This window comes from Molossus molossus, unplaced genomic scaffold (assembly GCF_014108415.1).
Source record: "Molossus molossus isolate mMolMol1 unplaced genomic scaffold, mMolMol1.p scaffold_m16_p_24, whole genome shotgun sequence".
NCBI lineage: Eukaryota > Metazoa > Chordata > Mammalia > Chiroptera > Molossidae > Molossus > Molossus molossus.
In genome coordinates, this window is record NW_023425360.1 from 13,154,929 (window position 1) to 13,179,750 (window position 24,822).

At 43.8% G+C, this 24,822-nt stretch overlaps 2 protein-coding genes across 3 annotated transcripts in view; both read left to right on the forward strand.

The window, feature by feature from the left end:
- Positions 1-10,842, forward strand: part of CHRNA7 (cholinergic receptor nicotinic alpha 7 subunit) — a 36,743-nt gene extending 25,901 nt beyond the window's left edge. Inside the window, exons 10-11 of one of the 2 annotated variants that reach the window (XM_036277851.1) lie at positions 6,953-7,485; positions 10,832-10,842. In XM_036277851.1, the coding sequence (XP_036133744.1) occupies positions 6,953-7,477 (525 nt within the window). In that variant the 3' untranslated portion in view covers positions 7,478-7,485; positions 10,832-10,842. Of the gene's footprint in view, positions 1-6,952; positions 7,545-10,831 lie in introns of those variants that run through there. The other variant, XM_036277852.1, reaches the window with a different exon arrangement.
- Positions 10,843-20,962: 10,120 nt separating this feature from the next.
- On the forward strand, positions 20,963-23,008 carry MKRN3 (makorin ring finger protein 3). Its single transcript, XM_036277850.1, is given in 2 exon segments — positions 20,963-22,346; positions 22,349-23,008. Coding segments are annotated over 2 exon segments (1,506 nt in total). The 3' UTR covers positions 22,471-23,008.
- Positions 23,009-24,822: the final 1,814 nt, after the last annotated feature.

Here is a 24,822-nt window from a genome sequence, read left to right on the forward strand (position 1 = left end):
GCTGTGCTTCTCCTGTGACCTCACTTGTCTGCGTGTCTCCGCCTGGGGCCGGCGATGGTGGCATGCTCCTAGGGTCCCACACACTGTTCTTACAACCTGACGCCCAGCAGGGCTCACGCGCAGACTGCCCTGTGTTTTGCTAGCGCAGTGATTTTATATGTTTTTATTGATTTTTTTAAAGAGAGGAAGGGAGAGATAGAAACATCGATCAGCTGCCTCCTGCACGCCCCCTACTGGGGGTCGAGCCCACAATCTGGGCATGTGCCCTGACCGGGAATCACTGGGACTTCTCAGTCCGCGGGACAGTGCTCAGTCCACTGAGCACACCGCCCGGGCCTAGCACAGCGATTTTAAACTTACTTTTTGTGCATGTGCCACAGAGAACTGTGCAGTGGTCAGCTGCAACGAGATGTGGTCGGATCTTCCAGAAAGAAAATAATAGTGTGAGCTGTGCACAGAAATATACATTCACGACACCAGGGATGTGATCTAACCCAAAGCCTAAAAAATACAGCTCGCAGTTCCCAGTGGGAAAGGGGGTGGGGTGAAAGGAGACGGACGAGAAAGAAAGGACTGAATACAACGGCCTGTCCTCTTAGCCGGGTCAGCCCTCCTCCCCAGCACCTGCTGAGCATGCGTAGTGTGCTGTCTGCTGCTGTTCCCACCTGCTCTGCTCCGTTCCAGTCACTGTCCACAGCTCCACACCCACCCTCGCTCACATTCAGGAAACCAGGACGAGGGCCAAGCAGGACCTGGGCTTTGGACACCTCACCATGGTGTGACAAAACCCAAGGCAGAGGAGGGCTGTCCCCAGCTGCTTCTTACCTGGACCCTGCAAACCTCCGGGTCCTCCTGTGCAGAGAGGGAGGCCTAGGGAGAGTTGAGAGCTAACGCAGCCCTTTGTGTCAAAATGAGCCTGTCTTTAGACCCTTACGTCCAAGATCAGAGGACCCTTATGTCCTTATGTCTAGGACTCACCAACATGGTAAATGCAGTAGTAAGATATCAGATTCCAGGAACAGGGAGTTCTGGGCCTTCTAACAACATTCACTGTGCAATAATTTACAGTTACACCAAGTTAACATAGGGACAGCCACTATTTTTGATTATTTTAAACAATGTATTTATTTATTTTTGTTACAGATGTTTCTCTTTTTTCCCCCATTGACACCCTCCTCCCAATCCCTCCCACCCACCCCCAAACATTATTGCCCATATCCTTGTTTACACATACATGCGTAAAAGTTCTGTGGTTTCTCTTCCCTCCCCCCACACCCACCTCTTCTGAGGTTTGTCAGTCTGCACCCCACTTCCGTGTCTCTGGGTCTATTTTGTTCCTCAGCTTGTTTTGTTCATTATAATCCACAAATAAGTAAGATCATGTGATATCTGTCTTTCTCTGACTGGCTTAGCAAAATACTCTCAAAGGATAAGAGATCTTTCTTACAGCTGCATAGTACTCCATTGTGTACATGTATTACAGCTTTTTTATCCACTCATCTACTGATAGACACTTGGGCTATATCCAGATCTTAGCAATTGTAAATAGTGCTGCTATGAACATAGGGGGCTATATCCAGATCTTAGCAATTGTAAATAGTGCTGCTATGAACATGGGGGTACATATATTCTTTCTGATTGGTGTTTCAGGCTTCTTAGGATATATTCCTAGAAGTGGGATCACTAGGTCAAATGGCAGTTCAATTTTTAATTTTTTGAGGGAACATCATATTGTTTTCCATAGTGGCTGCACCAGCCTGCATTCCCACCAGCAGTGTATTAGAGTCCCCTTTTCTCCACGCCCTCGCCAACACTTGTTTGATGATTTGTTGATGGCGGCCATTCTGACAGGTGTGAGGTGATAACTCATAGTTGTTTTAATTTGCATCTCTCTGATGATTAGTGATGTTGAGCATTTCTTCATATGTCTCTTGGCCATTTGTATGTCCTGTTTGGAGGGGTGTCACTTTAGGTCCTCTGCTCATTTTTTAATTGAGTTCTTTGTCTTCCTTTCGTTGAGTTGTGTGAGTACTCTATATTGGAAATTCACCCCTTATCTTATGTATTGTTGGCAATTATGCTCTCTCATATAGTGGGTTCCCTTTCTATTGTGATGGTTGTTTCTTTTGCTGTGCAGATTTTTAGTTTGATGTAGTCCCAAATATTCATTTTTTCCTTTATTTCTATTGCCTTAGGCATTGTATCAGTTAAAATTCTGCTGCATGTGATGTCTGAAATTTTGTTGCCTGCATTTTCTTCTAGGATTTTTATGGATTCGTGGGTCACATTTAAGTCTTTTATTCATTTTGAGTTTATTCTTGTGTATGGTGTAAGTTGGTAGAGAACTACATGCAACTTAATAAGAATTATGAAGAGCTCAGTGGGAACTATATAAGCTTTAAGAAAGAGGTAGAAGCTATGAATAAAAGTTGAGAGGAAATAAAGAATGACATAACTGTTATGAAAAATACCTTAGAAGGATTCAATAGTAGATTAGAAGAAGCTGAAGACCAAATCAGTGAGTTAGATGACAAGGTAGAAAAAAACACCCCAATAGAGCAAGAAATGGGGGAAAAAAAAAAAAGCAGGAGAGTTTAAGGGAGCTTTGGGACAATACAATACATAACAACATTCGCATCATAGGGGTACCGGAAGGAGAAGAATCAGAGAAAGGAATAGAGAACCTGTTTGAAGAAATAATGACAGAAAACTTCCCTAAATTGGTAAAGGAAAAAATCACACAAGTCCAGGAAACACAGAGAGTCCCAAGCAAGATGAACCCAAAAAGACCCACAGCTAGACATGTCATAATTAAAATGGCAAACATTAAAGACAAAGAAAGAATCTTAAAGGAAGCAAGAGAGAGACAGAAAGTTACCTACAAGGGAATTCCCATTAGACTGTCAGCTGATTTCTCAATAGAAACACTGCAGGCCAGAAGGGAGTGGCATGAAGTATACAAAGTAATGAATGGCAAGGGTCTGAATCCAAGACTATCTTTGATAATTTTTTATTTTGTAAATTTGTAGCATATGTACTTTTAAAGTTTGGCAAAGCTTGAAACTGTAGTAAGACTTTACAGCATTATTTACAATCACCAAGATATGCAGCAGCCTAAATGTTCATCAATGGATGGATAAAGAAGTGGTATATTTATTTATTTATTTATTTATTTATTTATTTAATAAAATATATATATTATATAAAATAGATATAGATATAGATATAGATGGAAAAAGACAAGTACCATATATTTCACTCATATATGGAATCTCAAAAATCGTGGCTTTAAGTTACTGTGTCCTCATAGACCCTTTTCCATGACAAATGTTTACACTTCATAATGACTCTCTCATAGCTCATAGCTTCAGCAGTAGTGTGAGCATCCTTAAATGGGGCTACCATGTCGCCCAGTCCCTGGGCTTGTTTGGAGAAGGTCCCCTCCCTAAAAGCTGGGACACATTTGTACACGGTCATCTACGTTTTTGTCTGGCTTTCTTATAACCCTGCCACCCACCCATCTGTTTGAAATAGGGGATCCACTCGCATGTTATAAAAGTGAAGCTGCACATAGGGAAATGCTGCCCCCATCCCTGCCCCTCACCCTCCTTCCACCACAACACTAGAACCATTCGAATGAATCCCTTCTTTTCCTTCCACTGTTTGTTTACGCAAATGTCAACACATATTCTTATTTCTTATGTTTGGACTGATGCAAAACACAAGAAAATGAAGACCAAACCATTTTTGATGACCTAGTAATGCTTGAATGTTCCAGAAAAAATTTTTAATTAAGAGCAATAATTATTCAAACCAATGGCTGCAAACAAAATATGAAGCTTGTATCCCTCTCATTTTACCTACAACACTACATTTTCCTCTCTTTCCAAGTGCACTTCAAACATAAACAGCCTCCAAGGGACTTTTATTATGATCTGTGGCTATGAAGAAGACACCACCGAGCGCAGTGACATTATGTGACATTTGCACAGCCAGAAACAAAACTGTAACCTAACAGAGGAGGTCATGAGCACAGTTTGATAAGTGCCAAGAGGATAATTTCATCTTGTGAGACGCTTTAGCCTTGAAATCTAATGATTCAGACCATGGAATTTAAAATCCACTTGGCAGTATGGATCATATTAGCTGGAGATGGGCCCCAATGGACGTGCAGAACCGCCACATGGTGGGAGAAGCTGCTGGCTGCCTCTGGTCTGGACACACTCACGCCCACCGTGCTCCCTCGAGCTCTGGCCCAGGCTTTCTGGTGCCTTCTGGGTGAGGGTGGGCTGCAGACCCGGGGCTTAGGGAAAGAGCCCTGTAGACGCTTTCCCGGATCAGGCTGCACAAGTCTACATACATTAGGTGACTCAATCCTTATGAGATCCTGAGCCAAGGCACAAACTTCTTTGAACCAGAGCTTCTTTATCTGAAAATGGGAGCATATGCTGACTTTGCAGAGCCTTAAGGCCCACGTGACATGGGATGTCTGGTGAGCCTCCAGGGGAGGGCCAACGTGGCCTGAAGATTTATGTGGAACAAATGTCTCTGCTCCTGCGAATCATGGGAAACCCTCCAGGGCCAGCAGACAGCCTCTCCGGGCTCTGGAGGTGGTCATGGGAGGGGGGCAGGATCAGAGCACCACCGGCTGTGACCAAAGGGTAACTTTCCTGTTCTTCTCACGGCCTGTCTCTATGCTGGTCGACTGCGGTCATCTTCGACGTCACAAAAACGATTACCGAGGGAGTGCAGCAGACACAACCTCACAACGCACGGCCGTCCACATGGACAGAAGCGTGCCTGCTGAGTTGCCGGTGGGAGGTGCCCGCCATCATAAACCGAAATGAGAACAAAAGCAGTATTTGGATGATTTCAGGGAAAGGGCCCACTTTTCAGGTTCTTGTCTAAACAGGCTTGCAACAAAATGCTTTTCTTGACCTGGATTGAGGCTCCAGATGGCTCCCTTCTTTCCATGAGAGGGGAGAACAAGAGCATGATTTCTCTGCCGTGTCTTCTATGCACATGGGCAGCACTTTAGATCAGAGGTCAGCAAACTATGGCCCTGGAGGCCAAGGGAGTCCACCAGGTGCTTTCACAAATGAAATGTTTTTATTGTTGTTAGTCCTCAAGGATATATTTTTTTTTTTCATTTTAGAGACAGTGGAAGAGAGGGAGGGAGAGGGAGAGAGAGTGAAAGAGAGAAACATCGACGTGAGAGAGACACACTGAATGGTTGCCTCCCACACATGCCCTGATTGGGGCTGGGGATTGAACCTGCAATCCAGGGAGGTGCCCTTAACTGGGAATCAAACCCGAAACACTTTGGTGCTCGGGCTGATGCTCTAACCACGGAGCCCTGCTGGCCAGGGCTACAAATTAAATCTTACGAGAAAACAGTCTGCCTGCGTTTCACAGGCTGTTTATGGCTGGTTGTGCGCCGCATCAGCAGAGCCAAGCACAGACAGATTTCATGGCCCACAAGCCAATGTGTTTACTACCTGACCCTGTACAGAAAGGCTCACAAGCCCTGCCTCAGACTTTCTAAGTCCGTCCGTGCATGTGCTCCTGCTCAGTGCTCCCACAGCCTCACGAGCTGACTCCTGAACTCCCTTGGCTAGTGCATCTTTAGTGTCTGAGGATTTGTTTTTCCCACAGAGCCTCTATGGCAAAAGAAATACCTAATAGTTCTGTTTATTAAATATGTCAAAACAGCCCTGGCCGGGTAGATCTGGTAGTTGGGAACGTTGTCCCATATATCAAAAGGTTGCGGGTTCGATCCCTTGTCCAGGGCATATGGGAGGCCACTGATTGATGTTTCTCTCTCTCTCTCCCCCTTCCTTTCTAAAGTCAATAAAAAAAATATATGTCCAGCCCTGGCCGGTTTGGCTCAGCGGTTAGAGCGTCCGCCTGCGGTCCGGAGAGACCGGGTTCGGTTCCCGCTAAGGGCATGTACCTCGGTTGCAGTTTGTCCCCGGCCCTGGTTGGTCGTGCGGGTGGCAGCCACTCGATGTGTCCCTTTCATGTCGATGTTTCTCTCTCTCTCTCTCTCTCCCCCTCCCACTCTGTCTGTACAAAAATGCAAAAATGTCCTCGGATGAGGATAAAAAATACATATATATATATATATATATCTCCAAACAACAAGCCTTGCCAACTTTGCAGCTGTTGGCCCAGCACAATCTGGGGAGCACAGTACCCCCATTTTCTATTTCACATTGCTGACTTTCTCTGCACCTGCTTTTAAACTAAAAAACTGGCCCTGGCCAGTTTGGCTCACCAGTTAGAGCCTTGGCCTTCGGACCAAAGGGTTGTGGGTTCGATTCTGGTCAAGGGCACGTACCTCAGTTGTGGTTCAGTCCCCGGCCCTGGTCAAGATTGTGTGGGAGGCAACCAGTCGATGTGTCTCTCTCACATCGATGTTTCTCTCTCTCTCCCTCCCATTCTATCTGAAGATAAATGGACAAATATCCTCGGGTGAGGATTAAAAACAAACAAAACCCCCAGCTTTGCCACGATACGACATCATTGCAAAGGGTGCAGCGATCTGAGATCACAGTCTGAACTGCTTCAAACTAGGGGTTCAGCCGCATGGGACAGAGGTCACTGGGCTGCCCTTGTGAAGTTAACATCTCTGGGCCACCCCTGAGTTTGTTGTGGTGCTCTGGGGGCCTCACAGAGTTAGCTTTGATGGTCCCTGGCTACAGGTAAGGAAGGATCAGAGAGGGAAACCCACTTGCCCTGTTCACACAGCTCGGGGCTCTTTCCAAGGGACAGACTAATCAAATCCACATGCTGTCTTCCCTGAGACCGCAGTGTGCCCCCCACAGAGAACCCAGCTCCTTCCCAGGAGGATGTGGGCCCCCCACCGCGGGTGCACGAAGCTGGTATTGTAGGATGGCACTGGCTGGCGCCTGCTTCCCTGCAGCTTCTAATGGTCCATTGTGTCTCCCAGACCAGGGTCATCCTCCTGAACTGGTGTGCCTGGTTCCTGCGCATGAAGAGGCCGGGGGAGGACAAGGTGCGGCCGGCCTGCCAGCACAAGCCGCGCCGCTGCAGCCTGGCCAGCGTGGAGATGAGCGCAGTGGCCGGGCCGCCGGCCGCCAACGGCAACCTGCTCTACATCGGCTTCCGCGGCCTGGACAGCATGCACTGCGCCCCCACCCCGGACTCGGGGGTCGTGTGCGGCCGCCTGGCCTGCTCCCCCGCGCACCTGCACGACGAGCACCTCCTGCACGGGGGGCCGCCCTCCGAGGGGGACCCGGACCTGGCCCAGATCCTGCAGGAGGTGCGCTACATCGCCAACCGCTTCCGCGGCCAGGACGAGAGCGAGGCCGTGTGCAGCGAGTGGAAGTTCGCCGCCTGCGTGGTGGACCGTCTGTGCCTCATGGCCTTCTCCGTCTTCACCATCATCTGCACCATCGGCATCCTCATGTCGGCGCCCAACTTCGTGGAGGCTGTGTCCAAAGACTTCGCTTAGGGGCCCTGGTCCCCAGCCTGCAGGAGACGCACAGACAGGTGGTGGCAGTGGCTTGGGGGAGCCAATCACTGTCAGTCATGTTGGTGACAGTTCATCTGTGGCTTTCAGTAATAGGACGTCAGTACATTTTTGTTTAATCCTTTCAGATGGGCTGTAGGATATCCTTGGAACATCCTTCCTTAGGGTCAGTGAAACCCCTGAAAAGTCACTGTGCCTGTCGCCGGTTTCCTGGGGAGCCCCACAGAGAGGCGGGGTGGCCAGGACTGCCAGGGAGGCTCAGTCGCTGGTTTTGCATGCCTGCACGTCACTCGCCATGAAGGCCGACGTGACAATTCCTCGTCTGCTTTTGCCTGTGCACAAACCTAGATTGGAACTAATCATAATAAACCACACTCACTAAGTCCACTCCGATAACTGACTAGTGAAAGGAATCCACACTAAAACGAGGGACCTGACTGCTGGTTTTTTGACACTTCGGATTTTTTTTTGACCAGACAGTTAGTAAAGAGAAATCGTTTTGTGCTGTTTCAATGTTTCAAAAAAGACAGAGTCAGTCTTGTCAATTATCCCTTGCCCACCCTGATTTCTGCCACCCTGCCTTGTCCAGGGAAGGACCAGACCCACGAGAGACAGGGAGGTTTCTGCAGTTTCCAGGCCACTTCCAAGCTGTGTGGCCCCAGACACTGGGGAGCTGAGTGAGTCTGCTCTACTCTGCAAAACCCAAAGGACAGGAGAGTTCTATTACAATCACCAGCCCACTGTAATATCCAAAGTGAAATTAAACCATCTATTAAAAAAGAAGGCATCAAATGTATTCACAAATGCTGGAGTGGATTAGTCTTAGATATCTGTGGATCCACGCAAATGCACACTATACAGTGAAAGTGTTCTCTGATTTTTCTCCGAGTGTCAGGACCAGGGCACAGGGGCCAGGACTCTGCTTGCTCCCTGTGTGGCAGAAACAGGAGGGGATGGTGTGGCCATGGCTTTCATGGATGACAGGCCAGTCAGGGATGGCGACACAGTCAGTACCTTGGGGTTCCGGCTTTTGGGGATCTGTTTCCCCACAGCTCATCCACCCAGCTCAGCCCAGAAAGCTGGTGAGTGAGTGGGATCCCTGCAGATGTGTTTTGAAAGCAAAGAAAGCTTTAATTTTAAACTTACATGGTAACAGAATTCATCACTTATTTCCATATTTCTTATTTTTTATTAATATCAGAGGGAGACACAGGAAAATACCTCCTGTGTTCTACTATTTCATCCAGGAACTTCTCAGAGCTAGAAACTGCAGCATGCTTTGAGCCCCTAGAATCTTTCATTTGTACTCCTGAAATGAGTACAACATGAGCAAAGATTAGATTTTTCAGAGCAAAAGAAACTGCATGCATTTTTCTAGCCATTTATTTCACTTATTTCTGGGTAATGCACATGGATTTATTTGCACCGAGGAAGATGGTCATGTGCACATGCTGTGTGTGCAAGTGTATGTGTATGTATGTGTGTGGGGTGTGTGTGTGTGTCAGCGTGTGTGTATGTGTGTGGTGTGTATGTGTGGTGTGTGTTTGGTGTGTATTTGCATGTGTGTGTGCATGTGTGTGTGCATGTGTGTGCACATGTGTGTGGGGTGTGTGGGGGGGTGTGTATGTGTGTGCACCTGTGTGTGGGGTGTATATGTGTGTGCACATGTGTGTGGGGTGTGTGTGGATGGGTGTGGTGTGTGGATGGGTGTGTGTGTATATATGTGTGTGTGGTATGTGTGGGTGTGCATGTGTCAGTGTGTATTTGTGTGTCAGTGTGTATTTGTGTGTGGGGGTATGCATGTGAGTATGTGTGTATGTGTGGGTAGGTGGGTGTGTTTGTGTGTGTATGTGTGTGCATGCATGTGCATGGGTGGGTGTATGTGTGTGTGGTGTGTATGTATGTCGGTGTGTATTTGTGTTTGGGGGTATGTGTGTGTGTGTGTGTGTGTGTATGTGTGTAGTGTGTATGTGTGTGGGTGTGTGTACATGTATGTGAGTGTGCACACTTGTGTGTGGGTTCAGAGAGGACACCTGGTTTACAACAAAATTGATAAATGAGAGCACCCCCTCATCCCACTGTCCTCAGAGTTTATCCATTCTCTCTTTTTTTCTATTAAGCTACCATCAGAAACAAATAGAATGTTTTGCTATATAAAAAGAATGCTTCATTTCTTCTTGCTATCTGAAAGTTGATCCCTACTACATTTTTTGCTTTTGAAAAAAATGCCTTTTTGGTTTTGTATTTTGTAGAGAAAAACAGACAAGCGAACACAAATAATTCATATTTTGATCATCCAAATAACTACTCTGCCATTTAAAAATGTAATAAGGAAGAGATGGACATGTAGTTAGAAAAGTGAGTGGCTAAAAACAACAGCCTTTGTCTTAATTAATTCGCCTGTGTGCTTTGGAACCTTTCTGTCCCATGTCTTGAAATATTTTTATTTATTTGTCTTTTGATGTGATTGACTGGTTGGCATCTAGAGAATGTAAAGTTTTATGTTGTCAATTTATCCTATTTTCCTTTGTAGATCCTGGAATTTGTTTCTAGTTTTAAAAGACATTCCCCATTCTAAGATTATAAATAAACTCACTCATATTTTCTTCTAAATCCTCATGGTTCCATTTGTTTACACCTTGGAATTCCCTGGAATTAATATATTGCGGGTAATGGAGGTAAAGTTGCTATTTTTCCCCAAATGGTTGGTCACTTGTGCCAATAAAATATATAACAGTGTGCTCCGCCAGTGTGGCTCAGTGGATTGAGCATCATCCCCTGGACTGAGAGGTCCCAGTTCAATTCCTGATCAGGGCACATGCCTGGGTTGCGGGCTCGATCCCCAGTAGAGGGCGTGCAGGAGGCGGCCAAAAGATGTATCTCTCACATTGATATTTCTATTTCTCTCTCTAAAAAAAAAATCAATATATACAAAATTTTAAAAATATATATATAACAGTGCATTTTGCTAATACAATTGTAATCCTTCCCCCATTTGTTCAAAATACCACCTTTTTGTAAACTAACTTCCTTTAACTGTTTGGGTCCGTTTCTGTTTTACTCTGTCTCCACGGATGCCTTTAAGTAAGTTTCTGAGCTCTGTTCATATTAGTATCAATACTCATATTAATGTGAGTGTTCTGAAATCAACGCTCCCTTCAGCTAACTCTCTCTCTCTCTGTCTCTCCCCCCCCCCCCCATCTCGCTCCCTCTCTCACACACAATGAATTTATAAAGTGACTCTTTCTATTCAAGAATACTGCAATCCAGACCTGTATTCAAACCCAATTTTATGCCACTGGGGAGGTTTTTATGGTTTTGTTACAATAGGTCCAGGTCCTGTACATTTCTCATTTATTTCCAAATATTTCATCACTTGGCTACCATTTTCAGTGGAATAATTTCTTCCATTTCCTTTTTCTTTTTGGGTCACGTTTTAGTGTGCTCACAACAAGGGTAGACTTAACTATTCCTGGCAGTGATCTTGAATGAATTTAGGCCCATTGTTAGCTTTTATCTTTATTTTCTTTTATACTTCTTGAAGTTTACATTGCTTTGCCGGATATCAGACACTGCTTATCTCGTTACCAATCAGAATTTCCCCCTAAACTATGCACACTGATGTTGATATATTTTCTTTTCATTATGACACGTTTTTATGTGCAGTGTGATCAGAACTGCTCAGTTCAGAACAGCTTCAAGTATCTTCTTGGTTTCCTCTTTGACTCAAGAGTAACAGAAATGTTGACTTATTCCAATTTTTGTGCTTTATTTCAATTTTATCTAACTGATTTCCAATTTTACTCCCCTGTTGTCAGAGAACATGTTTTCTGTCACATCTGACTTTTATAATTCATTGAGATGCTGTTTATGGCCAAGGATATGGTCACACTTTCTAAATATTCCATATGTGTTTGATAATTATGTATCCTAGAGTTCAACATGTTTCCCATGTTTGTACTAAATCAATTTTGGTAACAATAACTGTCACTTGCTAAATATCTTTACTTATATTTTGGCTACTAATTTTGTTTGTTTATTTATCAGTTGAAGTGGACATGTCCAAAACATCACACAATTATTTACAATTTTTCTATTTTCCTTATATTGCTATTACTTAGACTATACATACTTACATATTCTTGGTGAACTGAATGTTATCATAATGAACTAGATTTTTTATTACACCTTTTGCCTTAAAGTCTATTTATTAAAGCCTCTTCTGTGTGCCATTTTTCTTTTGGCTATCATTTGCATGGTATATTTTAACCAACCTTTTACATTTAATTTTCCTGAGATTTTATATTTGTTCATGTCTGTTACGAACAAGCTTATAGTTTTTAAATATGACAATCTTTTTGGTTTAAACATAGAGCATTTGGTCCATTTATATTTAATTATTAATATTTTACTTTTAAATTTACCATGTTATCCATTTATTTTTCTTTCCTTTATAACATTTTTTGGATTGATCATTGTTTAATCGCCATTGTTTGCATATTATATACTGTTCATTTTTATCTTTAATAGTTATGCAAGAAATTACCCAAATTTTCAAAATGTAAAGTTAACCAGACTAGTGTTTAATTTTTTTCTAGATAATACAAAGAAATTGGAACAATTAAATCCATTATATCCTCCTTCTTATGTGTTATTTTCCAGTTTTTAAAGTTCTATCTTTTCCCCCTGGCCAGTCTGGCTCAGCAGTAGAGCATCGGCCCGCGGACCAATGAGTGGCGGGTTCAATTCCGGCCAAGGGCACATACTTCAGTTGTGGTTCATCCCCAGCCCTGGTCGGGGTCATGCAGAGGCAACCAATCGATGTGTCTCTCTCACATCAATGTTTCTCTCTCTTTCCCTCACACTCTATCTGAAGATAAATAGAAAAATATCCTTGGGTGAGAATTTTTTTAAAGAGTTCTATCTTTTCCTTTAACCCCATCAGGTATTTTTTATTGCTTTTATTTATCCACATTTGCCCTCATTCCTTTATAATATATATTTCTTCAGTATAGGGTTTTTGTAGTTTTTTCCCATTCATTTCAAGATATAATCCACTATCTCCTGCTACCATTTGCTTGTCTGTTTGTTGTTTTTTGTGGTTTTTTTTTTTAACTAATATGAGGCTAAGACACATCCTTAAGATAAGAAAAACTAGAATTAAAGCCGTTATCATCCTCCACACTCGGGTGACTATGAGAGAGTTTCCGTTCAATGAGAAGAACAAATGTGATAAGAAGTAAAGGAAAAGCCCTGGCCGGTTTGGCTCAGCAGTTAGAACGTCGGCCCGTGGACCAATGAGTCGCAAGTTCGATTCTGGTCAAGGGCAGGTACCTCTGTTGCGGTTCATCCCCAACCCTGGTCCAGTCATGTGGGAGGCAACCAGTCAATGTGGCTCTATCACATCAATGTTTCACTGTGTGTGTGTCTCTCTGTCCCTCCCACTCTATCTGATGATAAATAGAAAAATCTCCTCGGGTAAGAAATAAAAATAAAAAAAGAAAGAAAGGAGAAAACCCATGTCTTAGGTATTATAAGTAAGACCTCACTTAGGTTTTGCCCAAATTGAGATCACGTGGATTGTCTGGGAAAGCTTCAGCTGTGTTTTCCATTTAGTTGATCGTGTACTAATAATGCCCTTAAGGGGTTGGTGGAAACAGTGCAGATTCTCCCTGGAAAAAAGAACGGAACCCTAGACCTTGGAGAATTCCCAGACATAATTTTCAAAGTTAATGAGAAATACACGAAGGTAACGAAACAGACTAAGGTATAAGGCACTGTGAATGAGAACCTACAGAAACAAGCTCCCAAATAATCCAGTACTGAAATTCTCTGAGAATAAAATTACACTGAAAGAATTGGAGGGCAAGTGTGACTAAATGTGAAAGTAACAGGAACCTCAATAAAGTGACAGTGAAGATTTGAAAAGGTAACATATATTTTCTACATGGGAAAAACAAGCATCCAAACTAAAAACGTCTTGCATGAATTTGGCTGGAGATGGGACACCACACAACAGAAAATTAGTAAATTAGGACACCACTCATGGAAAATTATCCAGAATACTACGTAAGGAATGAAAAGGAGAAAGAAAGAGAGAAAGAGAGGGAAGGAAGGAGGGAAGGAAGAAAGGGAGGAAGGAAGGAAGCGAGGGAGGGAGGGAGGGAGGGAGGGAAAAGCATTTTAAGAGACATGGAGGATAGACTTCCAGGTTCTAATTGATCTTTACATCCCAAGCTAGTTAGAATAAAAATGGAGTCGTCCCTTCGTAATGTTAATGATTTTAGTCGCTTGTATAAGGTGACTCCATTTTATATACTTCCTATCTCCAATCTTTCCTCAATAGTTAAAATAAGAGGATTTCAAGTACTCAAGAGTCAGCTGCACCTGCAGAAGCAGCATCACCCGGCGACGCCAGAGCCCAGCCACCAGGTGGAGCAAGCCCAGCAACCGAAAGAGCTCCCGGGGCATTGTGGGAAATGTAGTCCCCACAGCTCCGCCCCAGGCTTTCCCACTCGTCTCCCTTTTTGAGTCCTAGAAGTCAGCTGACCCTGCTCTGACTCTGCTTGGGCCAAACGGTGCTCCGAGCAGGCCTTGTCTTAGGAATTGGAGGTTCCGTGGGCGCGGAAGAGGAAGAAAGGGTTGGCGGGATGGTGAGAGTCGGGGAACGGGACTCCCACGTGCGCGCCGGCGCTGTGACGAGCGGAGTGCGCATGCGCTCCGGCCAGCTGATCGTCCTGTGATTATCTGTTTGCACTCTCACCTGCTAGAGACTTCGTCCCGCGTCCTTAGAATGCTACGGGTTGGCATCCTTAAGGGGGCTTTGTAAGTCTAACAGGAAGACAAACTAAATGGCCAGGTTCCAAATAACTTTATAAAAGAGGAAAGAAGCAATGGGACTCCAACATTACTGTAACATTCTCCCCCATCGCTTCTTTTGGCCTTTGTTTTTTCTGCCTTCTGGAAACAAAGCATCTTCCTTCCTCGTTCACGGTTTAAAGGCTATACATTTTCCCCCTTAGCGTGGTTTTAGGTGCATCTTAAATGTTTTAACATTTCATCCTGGCCAGTTTGGCTCAGTGGTTGGAGCGTGACCTGCAGACCAATAAGTCATGGGTTCGATTCTGATCAAGGGCATGTACCTCAGTTGCAGTTCCTCCCCAGCCCTGGTCCGGTTGTGCGGGAGGCAACCAGTAGATGTCTCTCTCTCTCTCTGTTTCTCTCTCCCCCTCCCTCCCACTCTATCTGATGATAAATGGAAAAAATGTCCTCAGGTGAGGATTTAAAAAAAAGTTTTAACATTTCATATTTTCATTGTTCCTATGAGACTATTGTCTAATTTTCTTTGTGATTTTTCTATAACTCATAGGTTATTTCAGTGAATTAATGCTCTTGCTTGGGTTCTGCCTTTTAGGCACTCCTGGTATTAGCTGTTCCCTAAGTCCTTCAAGCATTTACTTCTCATGTGTACCCAGTGTCTGTACTTTCCAGATGGAAACATTAGCCTTACATAATACATTTAATATGGCTAGAAATGGAAACTTAGGTATGTTTGAGAAAATTTAGATACACTACATCAATATGAATATGACAAAATTCTGCCAACCACACTTAAGTATACATAGAGCTGAATTCTTGGCACTTGCAGAAAAGCATCTGGAAGATTTCTTTAAAATTTCAGTGTTTGATGACAATATAAGCAACTCAGTGTCATTTTTATCACCAGAGCAATTTTTATACTATCATTGAGTGGCTTGGGAAGCATTTACACCTTTTTATATCCATGATGAACTATCAAATAAGAAAGGCATTTTTTTAGTAACTTTCTGAGCAGATGTGGGTTCCAGTAAACAGCCCACCTCTCCCAGGATGAGCTAGTAGTGTGTTCTATGCACAATCCCATGACAATTACTAGTGATGAAGGGGCAAAAGATACTGTACAGACGTACCAATCAATGAACTTCTTTATTTAAGTAAGATATTTTCTTTCTCCTGGTTTTAAAACTCAACTTATATTTTTTCCAGTTTTATTGAGGTATAATTGATATATAAAATACTGCAAATAATGTATTCAACTTGATGAGCTTGGACTTATGAATAAGAGTTGGAGATAACCGCCTCTGTAAGTTTCAAAATAAAAATCAGTTGATCCATCAGTATGAGAAAATAAGTATTGACTCACCACCTCACACATGCCTGGAACTTCCAACAATGTGTAGATATATTACTGCCATTATGAAGACAGCCAAAAATGAAGTTTGACATGGATAGTAACTTTGGTTGCAGGATTCTTGAGATGATTCTAAAAACCAAAGACAGATACGGACATATCAAAGACTGTCCTTTGTAGCAGGCGCTGGTGCAATCATTTTATAAGAATTCTCTCATGTAATATTCATAGCAAATCTGTGAGCTAATCACTCATTATTACCATCTTATTACTATTTTTATTATTCCTTTTGTTTTCCAGATGAGGTAGAAGAGTGTGATTAATATTAATATTTCCAAGATAAATTCCTGGATTCAGGATTTGAACCCCTGATGCCTATTTCTAGATACTTGCTTTTTTTTTTTATCCTCACTGGAGGACATTTTTTTCATTTTTGTTCAGATAGAGTGGGAGGGAGAGAGAGGAAGAGATAGAGAAACATTGACGTTAAAGGGACACATTGAGTGGCTGCTTTCCACACAACCCCAACCAGGGCCAGAGACGAATCACAACTGAGGTACATGCTCTTGACTGGAATCGAACGCGCGACTCATTGGTCTGTGGGCCGACACTCTAACCACTGAGCAAAACAATCCAGGTCTGGATACTTGCTTTTAATTGCCCCTCCCACCAACTCCACTTCCCACCCCCATAGGTGTACTTAAATTTGAGCCTGAAGCAGGTGTGTGTACTGGAGAAAACTGCTATGAGACAATGTGTGTTCTTTAAATATACAGATTGACAGCTGTCAGAGGGGAGAGGGTTGGGGGCTGGGTAAGAAGGGTGAAGGGATTAAGCAAAGAAAAAAAAGGAAGACTTGTGGACACAGACAACAGGGTGGTGATTGCCAGAGGGAAGGAGTGGGGTGAGGGGAGGTAAAAGAGGGTAAAGGGGGATAGATAATAGTGATGGGAGGAGACTTGATTTGGGGTGGTAAACACACAATACAATATACAGAGGCACATGATGTATTGTAGAATTGTATACCTGAAACCTATATAATTTCATTAACCAAAGTCACCCCAATAAATTAAATTAAAAGTAATAAATAGCCCTGGCTGGTTTGGCTCAACAGTTGGAGCGCCGGCCCATGGACCAGAGAGTCCTGGGTTTGGTTCCTACTAAGAGCAGTTTGGTTCCGGCCCCGGTTGGGGTCGTTGTGGGTAGCAACCACTCGATGTGGCTCTCTCACATCGATGTTTCTCTCTCTCTTCCCTCCTCTTTCCCTCCTGCTCTATCTGAAGATGAATGCAAAAATGTCCTCAGGTGAGGATAAAAAAAAAACACAGTAATAAATACATACATATGAGCCCCGTAGGCCTGAGCTGTTTAGAATAAAAGACTTTGGGATCATTGGTTCTTTTCTATCTCCCCCCCACCGTCCACTTCTGAACCAGTCTCCCTCCTCTCTGGCTTTTGTCATGATGTCTGGACTGTCTCAGCCCTGCACTGCTGTTAGCCACCCCCCAGCACTGTTACTCTGCCCCCTGGTGGGCAGGTGCTTAGCACAGCCTGCTCCAGTGACATGCTGCTTCCATTCCTTCTAGGTAGACACCCAAATGCTGACCAGCCAGGAAGTCCTGTGCAGCCCTGCAGACCGGTGTGTGTACACAAGATTGTCTCAGTCAGATCTCAGCCCCTGAGCCCCTGAGTGCTTTGGGAGAAAAGAAGAATCAACTGAGCCAAATAACTAGAGAAATGACCAGCTGTGTATTCTCGAAGACTGTTAGAAACAAACGCTGCTGCTCAGAAAAAGAAAAAAAAAAAAAAAAAAAAAAACAGGACAAGAAAATGGACTAGGACAGAGAAAATTATTTGAGAATAGTGATTTGACTGGGATGGGACATATTTGCGTATATCTCTCAAGAGGCACTGCCCAGTATTTCCTGTTACATAATCTCATGATATTTATAATCAGGAGATCCACTTAATTTCTGATGGCACACATGGAATATTGTCACTACAAAACTAGATGATACAGTTCACTATGAGATGGTAGGACATGAGTACACAGGTGGGGATTCATAAGCAAGTGCCCTGTGCCAGCAGCTCAGCCTTGGCCACATCAGGCAACCTCTGTTCATTCCTGTTGGAGGAAATAAGATGATCAAACACCGTCTACAACTTCACCGTCCAGTACAGCAGCCATGAGCCACGTGTGGCTATTTAAATTAATTCTGAAATTTAAAAAATACAAATTCAGTTCCTAAGTCACTCTAGCTACATTTCAGGTGCTCAAGAGCCACATGGAGTTAGTACCCACATATACAATCATCACAGAACTTCTATAGGACAGTGATGGTTTATTAAAAATGGAGCAGATATAATTTAAACAGTGCTGGGAACATATTACTATCACAAATAACAGGCTTATATTCAGGATTCTTAGGTTTGTGAATCTGTGAAAAGCCTGGTATATAAGCCTAGTACCTGTGCTCCAAGTCTTTTTCCTTTGAACTCTTAGGGGCTGTCACAGGAATATGCATTATCAAATACATTTAGGAGAGGCAAGAGAATACAAATGAGTCAGACGTTGGAAGAACTGGCACCTGCAATACAAACTCAATGACTATTTAAAGGAGGAAAATTCCTTTTTTAAAAAATATCCTCACCGGAGCATATTTTTCCATTTATTTTCAGACAGAGTGGGAGGGAGAGATAGAGAGAGAAACATCAATGTGAGAGGCACACATCGACTTAATGTCTCCCACACAACCCCGACCAGGGCTGGGGACCGAACCACAACTAAGGTATGTGCCCTTGGCCAGAATCGAACCCGCGACTCTTTGGTCAGTGGGCCGAGGCTCAATCTGCTGAGCCAAACCAGCTAGGGCAGAAAATTCCTGATTTCATGGTGGAAAAGCACTTCATTAGCAAAAACAGTGTCAAGTTTTACAATTTTAATTAGCTTAATTCCTAAGATGGTTAACTTTTAATGTTGTAGATGCTGTGAATTTTATTTTATTTTATTTTATTTTATTTATTTATTTTTTTTATCCTCACCCGAGGATATTTTTCCATTTTTTGTACAGATAGAGTGGGAGGGAGGGAGAGGAAGGAGAGAGAGAGAGAGAGAAACATCAACGTGAAGGGACACATCGAGTGGCTGCCACCCGCACAACCAACCAGGGCCGGGGACAAACTGCAACCGAAGTACATGCCCTTAGCGGGAACCGAACCCGGGTCTCTCTGGACCGCAGGCCGACGCTCTAACCACTGAGCCAAACTGGCCAGGGCAATGCTGTGAATTTTAAATGTTTTGTGTCATTGATTGTACATATACAATATTATAATATATGGAAATTCAACTGATCTTGTACATTGAACTCCAATCTGATGTCCTTGTTAAGTATGCTTATTAAATCTAATAGTTTTATTAGAAAGTTACTCTCAATTTATTGCTGTCTCCTATTAACAACTCCTTTCCAATTCTAATATCTTTTCTTTGCTTGCCTTTTTGTGTGGGCAAGAACTTGACATAATAAACACAGACATTTTTGTCTTTCTATTTTTTCAGACAAAAGGCTTTAAAAGCTTTCATTTAAAGAACCATTTTTAATTACAGATTCATTTATCTGACAGGTTGACATGTATGTTTCTTATTTCTGATCCTGTCATTTTTACTAATAAATGTGTTTTTAGAAATATGACCATTTCATATAAATTTTCTAACAACAGCCTAACCTTGTACCTGATACTCTTTCATGATTTTTAATGTGTTATTAATGTAGTGACACCTTTTTACATTTCTGATCTTGGTTATTTGTGCCTTTTTTCCTAATAAATTTCAACAGAAACTTAGCAGTTTCAGTAATCATTTCAAGGGATTTTGTTTGATTCACTTCCCTTACTTCACATTTGTTTTTTAATTAGTATCTTAACTTTATTATTTGCTTTAATCTGATTTATGTGCTATATTGACTTTCTCCCATTTAAAAATATAAATGTTGAATATAAAACCCCCTCTAAGAAATTTGCGTTAGCAAATAGCATCCAATAATATCTAAAATAATGATATATCATAGCAAGATTTATTCTTGGGGAAAAAATGATGAGTGAAATCTTTAAAAACCTATCAGTGCAAATAATCACATTAAGAGAATAAAGAGGAAACATACAATACTATCTAAAAAAAATCCAGAAACTACATGATAAAATTCAGGATATATTCATGATGAGTAACCAACATAAAATATTTTTACTAAATTAATAAAATGTATCTGCAAAATGACAAAGAGCTCACAGGTGGAAATTAAAAGGCACCACTTTGAGCTGACGGTAAAGAGTAAGTTGCGAAAGGCCGTCCTACCACCATGCAGCACAAACCTCAGTGAAAGAAATTAGGAACACAAAGGGCCACTGCGACTTAAACCAGCAAGAGAAAATAAAAGCCCGGGTCACACGGGGGACAGTGGCTCATTAAGCCAGCATCGGGCTGAACGAAGCCTGCAGCTTATGCACAGTGCGGAGAGAGGACAGTCAGAAACCCCAATAAAACGGAGACACCCAGGCAGCACTAGAGTGGGCTCGGATCAGAAACGGTCCTGCCTCGCTGGCCAAAAAGCATCCCCAGCATAAGTCCGCATGAATTCCCAGAAAACAAAGACCAGAACAAACCTTGTCAACAAAACAAAACGATTGAAGTTTCCATCGATGACAAGAAAAAAAGCAAAAAATAAAAGCCCCCATAGACATAATATGAACAGAAAAGTAATTGGTAACATGCAGGTGCGAGATGTTTCTGACACTACAAGGTGCACTCTTCCCCGCGGGAGGCGGGGAGGAGACAAGGGCTGTGGTTTGGATGATTGTTAAAACGGACACAGATGAACAAGCAATCCAATGCAATGTGTCTGCGTGAACAGCAGGAGATGAAATTAAAACCTCCAAGAATGGTGATTACATCCTCCGGATGAGCCCGCGTGCAGCGCGGCCGCGGCAGAGGCCGGGGAACAGCGACGGAGCCCGCCTGCCCTGAACAAAGGCGGCACGAGGTCCGCGTTCCCACGCTAGGACTTTTCAGAGCACGCGCGGACTGGGTAGAGGACTGCCGGTGCGCCCACAGGAAGTGTCCGCCTTGCCTGCCCGGCAGAGGAAGTCGGAACCTATAGTAACCGGAAGTAGACCTGTGCGGAAGGAAAAAAGATGCACACCTCCCAGTAAGGAGCGCCGAGTCGGCTCCTGGCCTCCGGGCTTCAAGCCCGAAACAAAGAGGCACCGGACGCGTTCTGGCACCGTTTCAGGGGGTAAAAGGTGCAATGGAAGAGCCTGCAGCTCCCTCTGAACCCCACGAAGCAGCCGGCGCCTCAACAGGTGCCCAGGCCGCAGGTGAGGGTGCCCCGGGGCCTAGCTACCGCACGCGCCCGGTCTTCCGGCGTTCTTCGGCTGGAGGCCCGCCCCCTTTCGGCACGTCACGTCTCAGGCTTGCCTACGCCTCCGGGGGCGTGGCCAGGCCTGGGCCCAGCTGGCTGCAGAGCCAGCGGCGCCCCGGCAGCTGGACAAAGCAAGTCATCTGCAGGTATTATCGGCATGGGATGTGCAAGGAGGGGGAAAACTGTCGCTACTCCCACGACCTCCCGGGCCCGCAGGAGGCCGGGGAGGGCCGCGGGTCGCCGCCTGGCGCCGCCGCGGAGCTAGGCCTCGGCGCGGCTGCGCACTACGAGCCGGAGCCCTTGCCAGAGGAAGGGGAGGAAGGGGCGTGCGCCCCTCCTGCTGCGTCTTCACGCTCCTTGCCTGTGATTGGCTGGGCTGCTGAAGGGGGCTTCTTTGAAGCTGAGACAGACTATGCAGGCCTTGAAGCTGCGGGGGGAGCAGGTGCAGAAGGCTGGGCGGATGCCACTGAGTTTGTTCCCGGGGAACCCTACTGGGGCCGCGGGGCCCTTCCTGCCCCCGAGGCTTTTCTGCAGAGCTCGGTGACTGAGAGGGAGCACATGGCTGTGGGCATGGGGAGGCAGCTTTGCCGCGATGCTGCCATGGGGCAATGCTTTCGCGGGGAGAGCTGTGCGTATCTTCACGGAGAGATATGCGACATGTGTGGGCGGCAGGTCTTGCACCCTGTGGATGCTGCCCAGAGGGCAGACCATATACAAGCCTGCATTGAAGCCCACGAGAAGGATATGGAGCTCTCGTTTGCTGTGCAGCGCAGTATGGAAAAAGTTTGTGGCATCTGTATGGAGGTTGTCTGTGAGAAAGCCAACCTCAGTGACCGCCGCTTTGGCATCCTCTCCAACTGCAACCACTCCTACTGTCTTAAGTGCATCCGCACGTGGAGGACTGCCAGAGAGTTTAGGAACAGGGTTATTAAATCCTGCCCTCAGTGCAGGGTCAGCTCCCGCGTTGTCATTCCCAGTGAGTACTGGGTGGAGGACAACGAAGAGAAGCAGAAACTTATTCAGCAGTACCAGGAGGCCATGAAAACCAAGACCTGCAGGTATTTTGCTCTAGTCGGGGATTGCTGCCCATTTGGAGAGAAGTGTTTTTACAAGCATGCAGACCCTGAGGGCCAGGGAGAGGATCCTGAGAGTCAGGGTTCTGGGGCATCCAGCAGTCAACATTTGGAGCCTGAGCAGGTGGGAGAGGGCAGCATGCCCTTTAAAAACAGTACAAAAGAGCTTGTCACGCTTTGGCTGGCCAGTTTGTGGTTGTGTGTTTTCTTTCACTGGGAGATAATGAGCTCCTTTTCTCAGAGAACCCGTGGGACATGTTTCATTGGGGGGCTGGGGAAAGATTTCAACTTGAATCTGTGGCATGTGGTGTAGTGTGCTGATGCTCTGTGCTGATGCTGTGTCATCCGCTGTTGCCTGTTTTCCGTTTATAGACACATCTACCATGTACAGCAGCTGTTGAAGCCATTTTGATGGATCATTCATCCGTTTTCTTGCCCATCCCCATTCTCTCCCCCTAGGAGTGTGGTGTTTCACAAAAGTAACAAAAAACCTTACTTAACGTTATTGTTTGGTGAAATGCATATTACTGTCAGTTTATGGTTTATTTTGTCATCTCTGTTTTCAACAGGATTGACTCAGTTCTAGTCTAGTGTTTACAGGATTTCCACATCGAGAGTAAATGTGACAAAGGAACTTTTTGCTGCTACAGCCCTTATGAAATGGACCCTCGGGGGGCCTTGTGCAGCTGCTCATCTCTGCTGTTTACATGTCTGTTTCTTTCTTGATTCCTTTCAAGTGCACTTTTTAACTGTGGTTACCTTGTGGTTTTGTGTTGTACTTGACCAGAACCAGGTGTATATGTTTACATGTTTTCATCCTGCTTAACTTGATGTGAAATTGTTCATATTTGGAAGTATATATTTCAGAATTATATATAAATATGTGTGTGTTTAAGTGAGTATAAAAGTTATCTATTTGAGAACATATATATATATATATATAAAGGATATATACCGTAATATAGTATGATGTTCATGTAATAAAATAAACACAGAACTGGAAGCTGAAGGTCAGAGGTTAACAGAATTCACTGTTGTGTGAGTGTGACGTGGGTGAATAATTCTTCTGTTCCTTTCACAGGCTTCAGTGATTAGCATCTAATGAAAAAGCCTCTTCTCAAGGATCTGGCCAAATGTGGCACAGGTCTTACAGGACTTACTAAATGGGACACTGGTTATTTCTGTGATGGCATTGATAGTTCACTGTGCTGTGATAAATAAAGGAATGTGTGTCGACAACACGATTCTGGACACAGTTCTTTGTATTCGGTATTTTGTGTTATTTCTAGAGGAATGTGTGTCGACAACCCGATTCTGGACACAGTTCTTTGTATTCGGTATTTTGTGTTATTTCTAGATGTTCCACACAAGGGGCTTTTGACAAAAGTTTTCAACATGTAACTGGAAAGATTATAAAAGAGAAAATAGAATAATAAAAAAGTTGAAGCCAGTCAAAATACAAGAATGGAAAGACAAGAATGGAAATCTAGAAAAATACAAACCCTAAATACAGTGGTAATAAGAAAGCTCAGCACACACACTGTGATTAGATTAAATGAAATGGTTTCCCAAAGTTTTACCATCTTGATTATAATTAAAATGAAACTATATGCTGTTTAAAATACACACCTAAAATGTAAGAATACAAAGATGTTAAAAGTGATAGGATGAAAAAGTTAATCCAGTGGAGGTGCTGTGACTTCTTGAAGACAAAGTGCACTTTAAGGATAAATCCACCACTAGAGATAAATAAGGTTAGCGAATAAGCATTAAGTTGTAATTTACCATGAAGATAAAATGATTCCAATTTTGTAGCCATTTAATAACATAGCATCAGCTATCCAAATAAATAATTGATAAGAATAGAAAAATGGGAACATCTGTAATACTTTCAACAATAAAGATAAAAAAGAATAGAAAAATTAAAAATTTGAACAATTTTAATACATCTTTTCAGTAACTGAACAAGGAAAGAATGTGAGGTGAACAGCAGGATTTTAACAATTCAGTGGACCAGTATAAAATGCTGTATGAATTCACTGGTAACGCTCTTCTTTGGGCTAAGGTAGCTGAAAACACTCTGGGGGCCCTCATTTTAGGAGATTCAGACTCCCTGACTGTCCACAAAGACAGCATATTTGCAGAGTTTATACCATGTACTTAGCACTCTGCATAGTATGAATTTAGTTCCCAGAATCTCCTTGCTATAATTTTCTCATCATCCTAATGAGATAAATAAGGTAGGTTAAATTACTTGCTGATATCAGTATGGCCTATAGGTATAAATTAGTGGGACAGTGAATGGACCTCAGCATATTTGCAGATCACAGACACTGTGATCCCCCATATACGTGCCAGGAGCAGGTGGACCATAGCTACCGGAAACACACATGCAGTCTTTAAGAGTGGATGATTCAGCCAGGTGGGGCAGAGATGGGCATAAATAAGCTCCTGCAGAATGTGGGAGCCTTGGGGCTTTATCTGTGGGCTGCCAGCCTCCATTCCTTGTTCCACTTGTCAGAATGTGCCTCAGCCGCCCATGTTTTCACACTGCCTCTCCCCTCTGACAGTTCCTGGCTCTGGGTAAGTATTCAGCCTGTTGTCGCCACAGTCCTTACTATAGTCTTTCCCTCTTGAGTCCTTCTTATCCAGAGAATTCACCCCCCAGGAAGC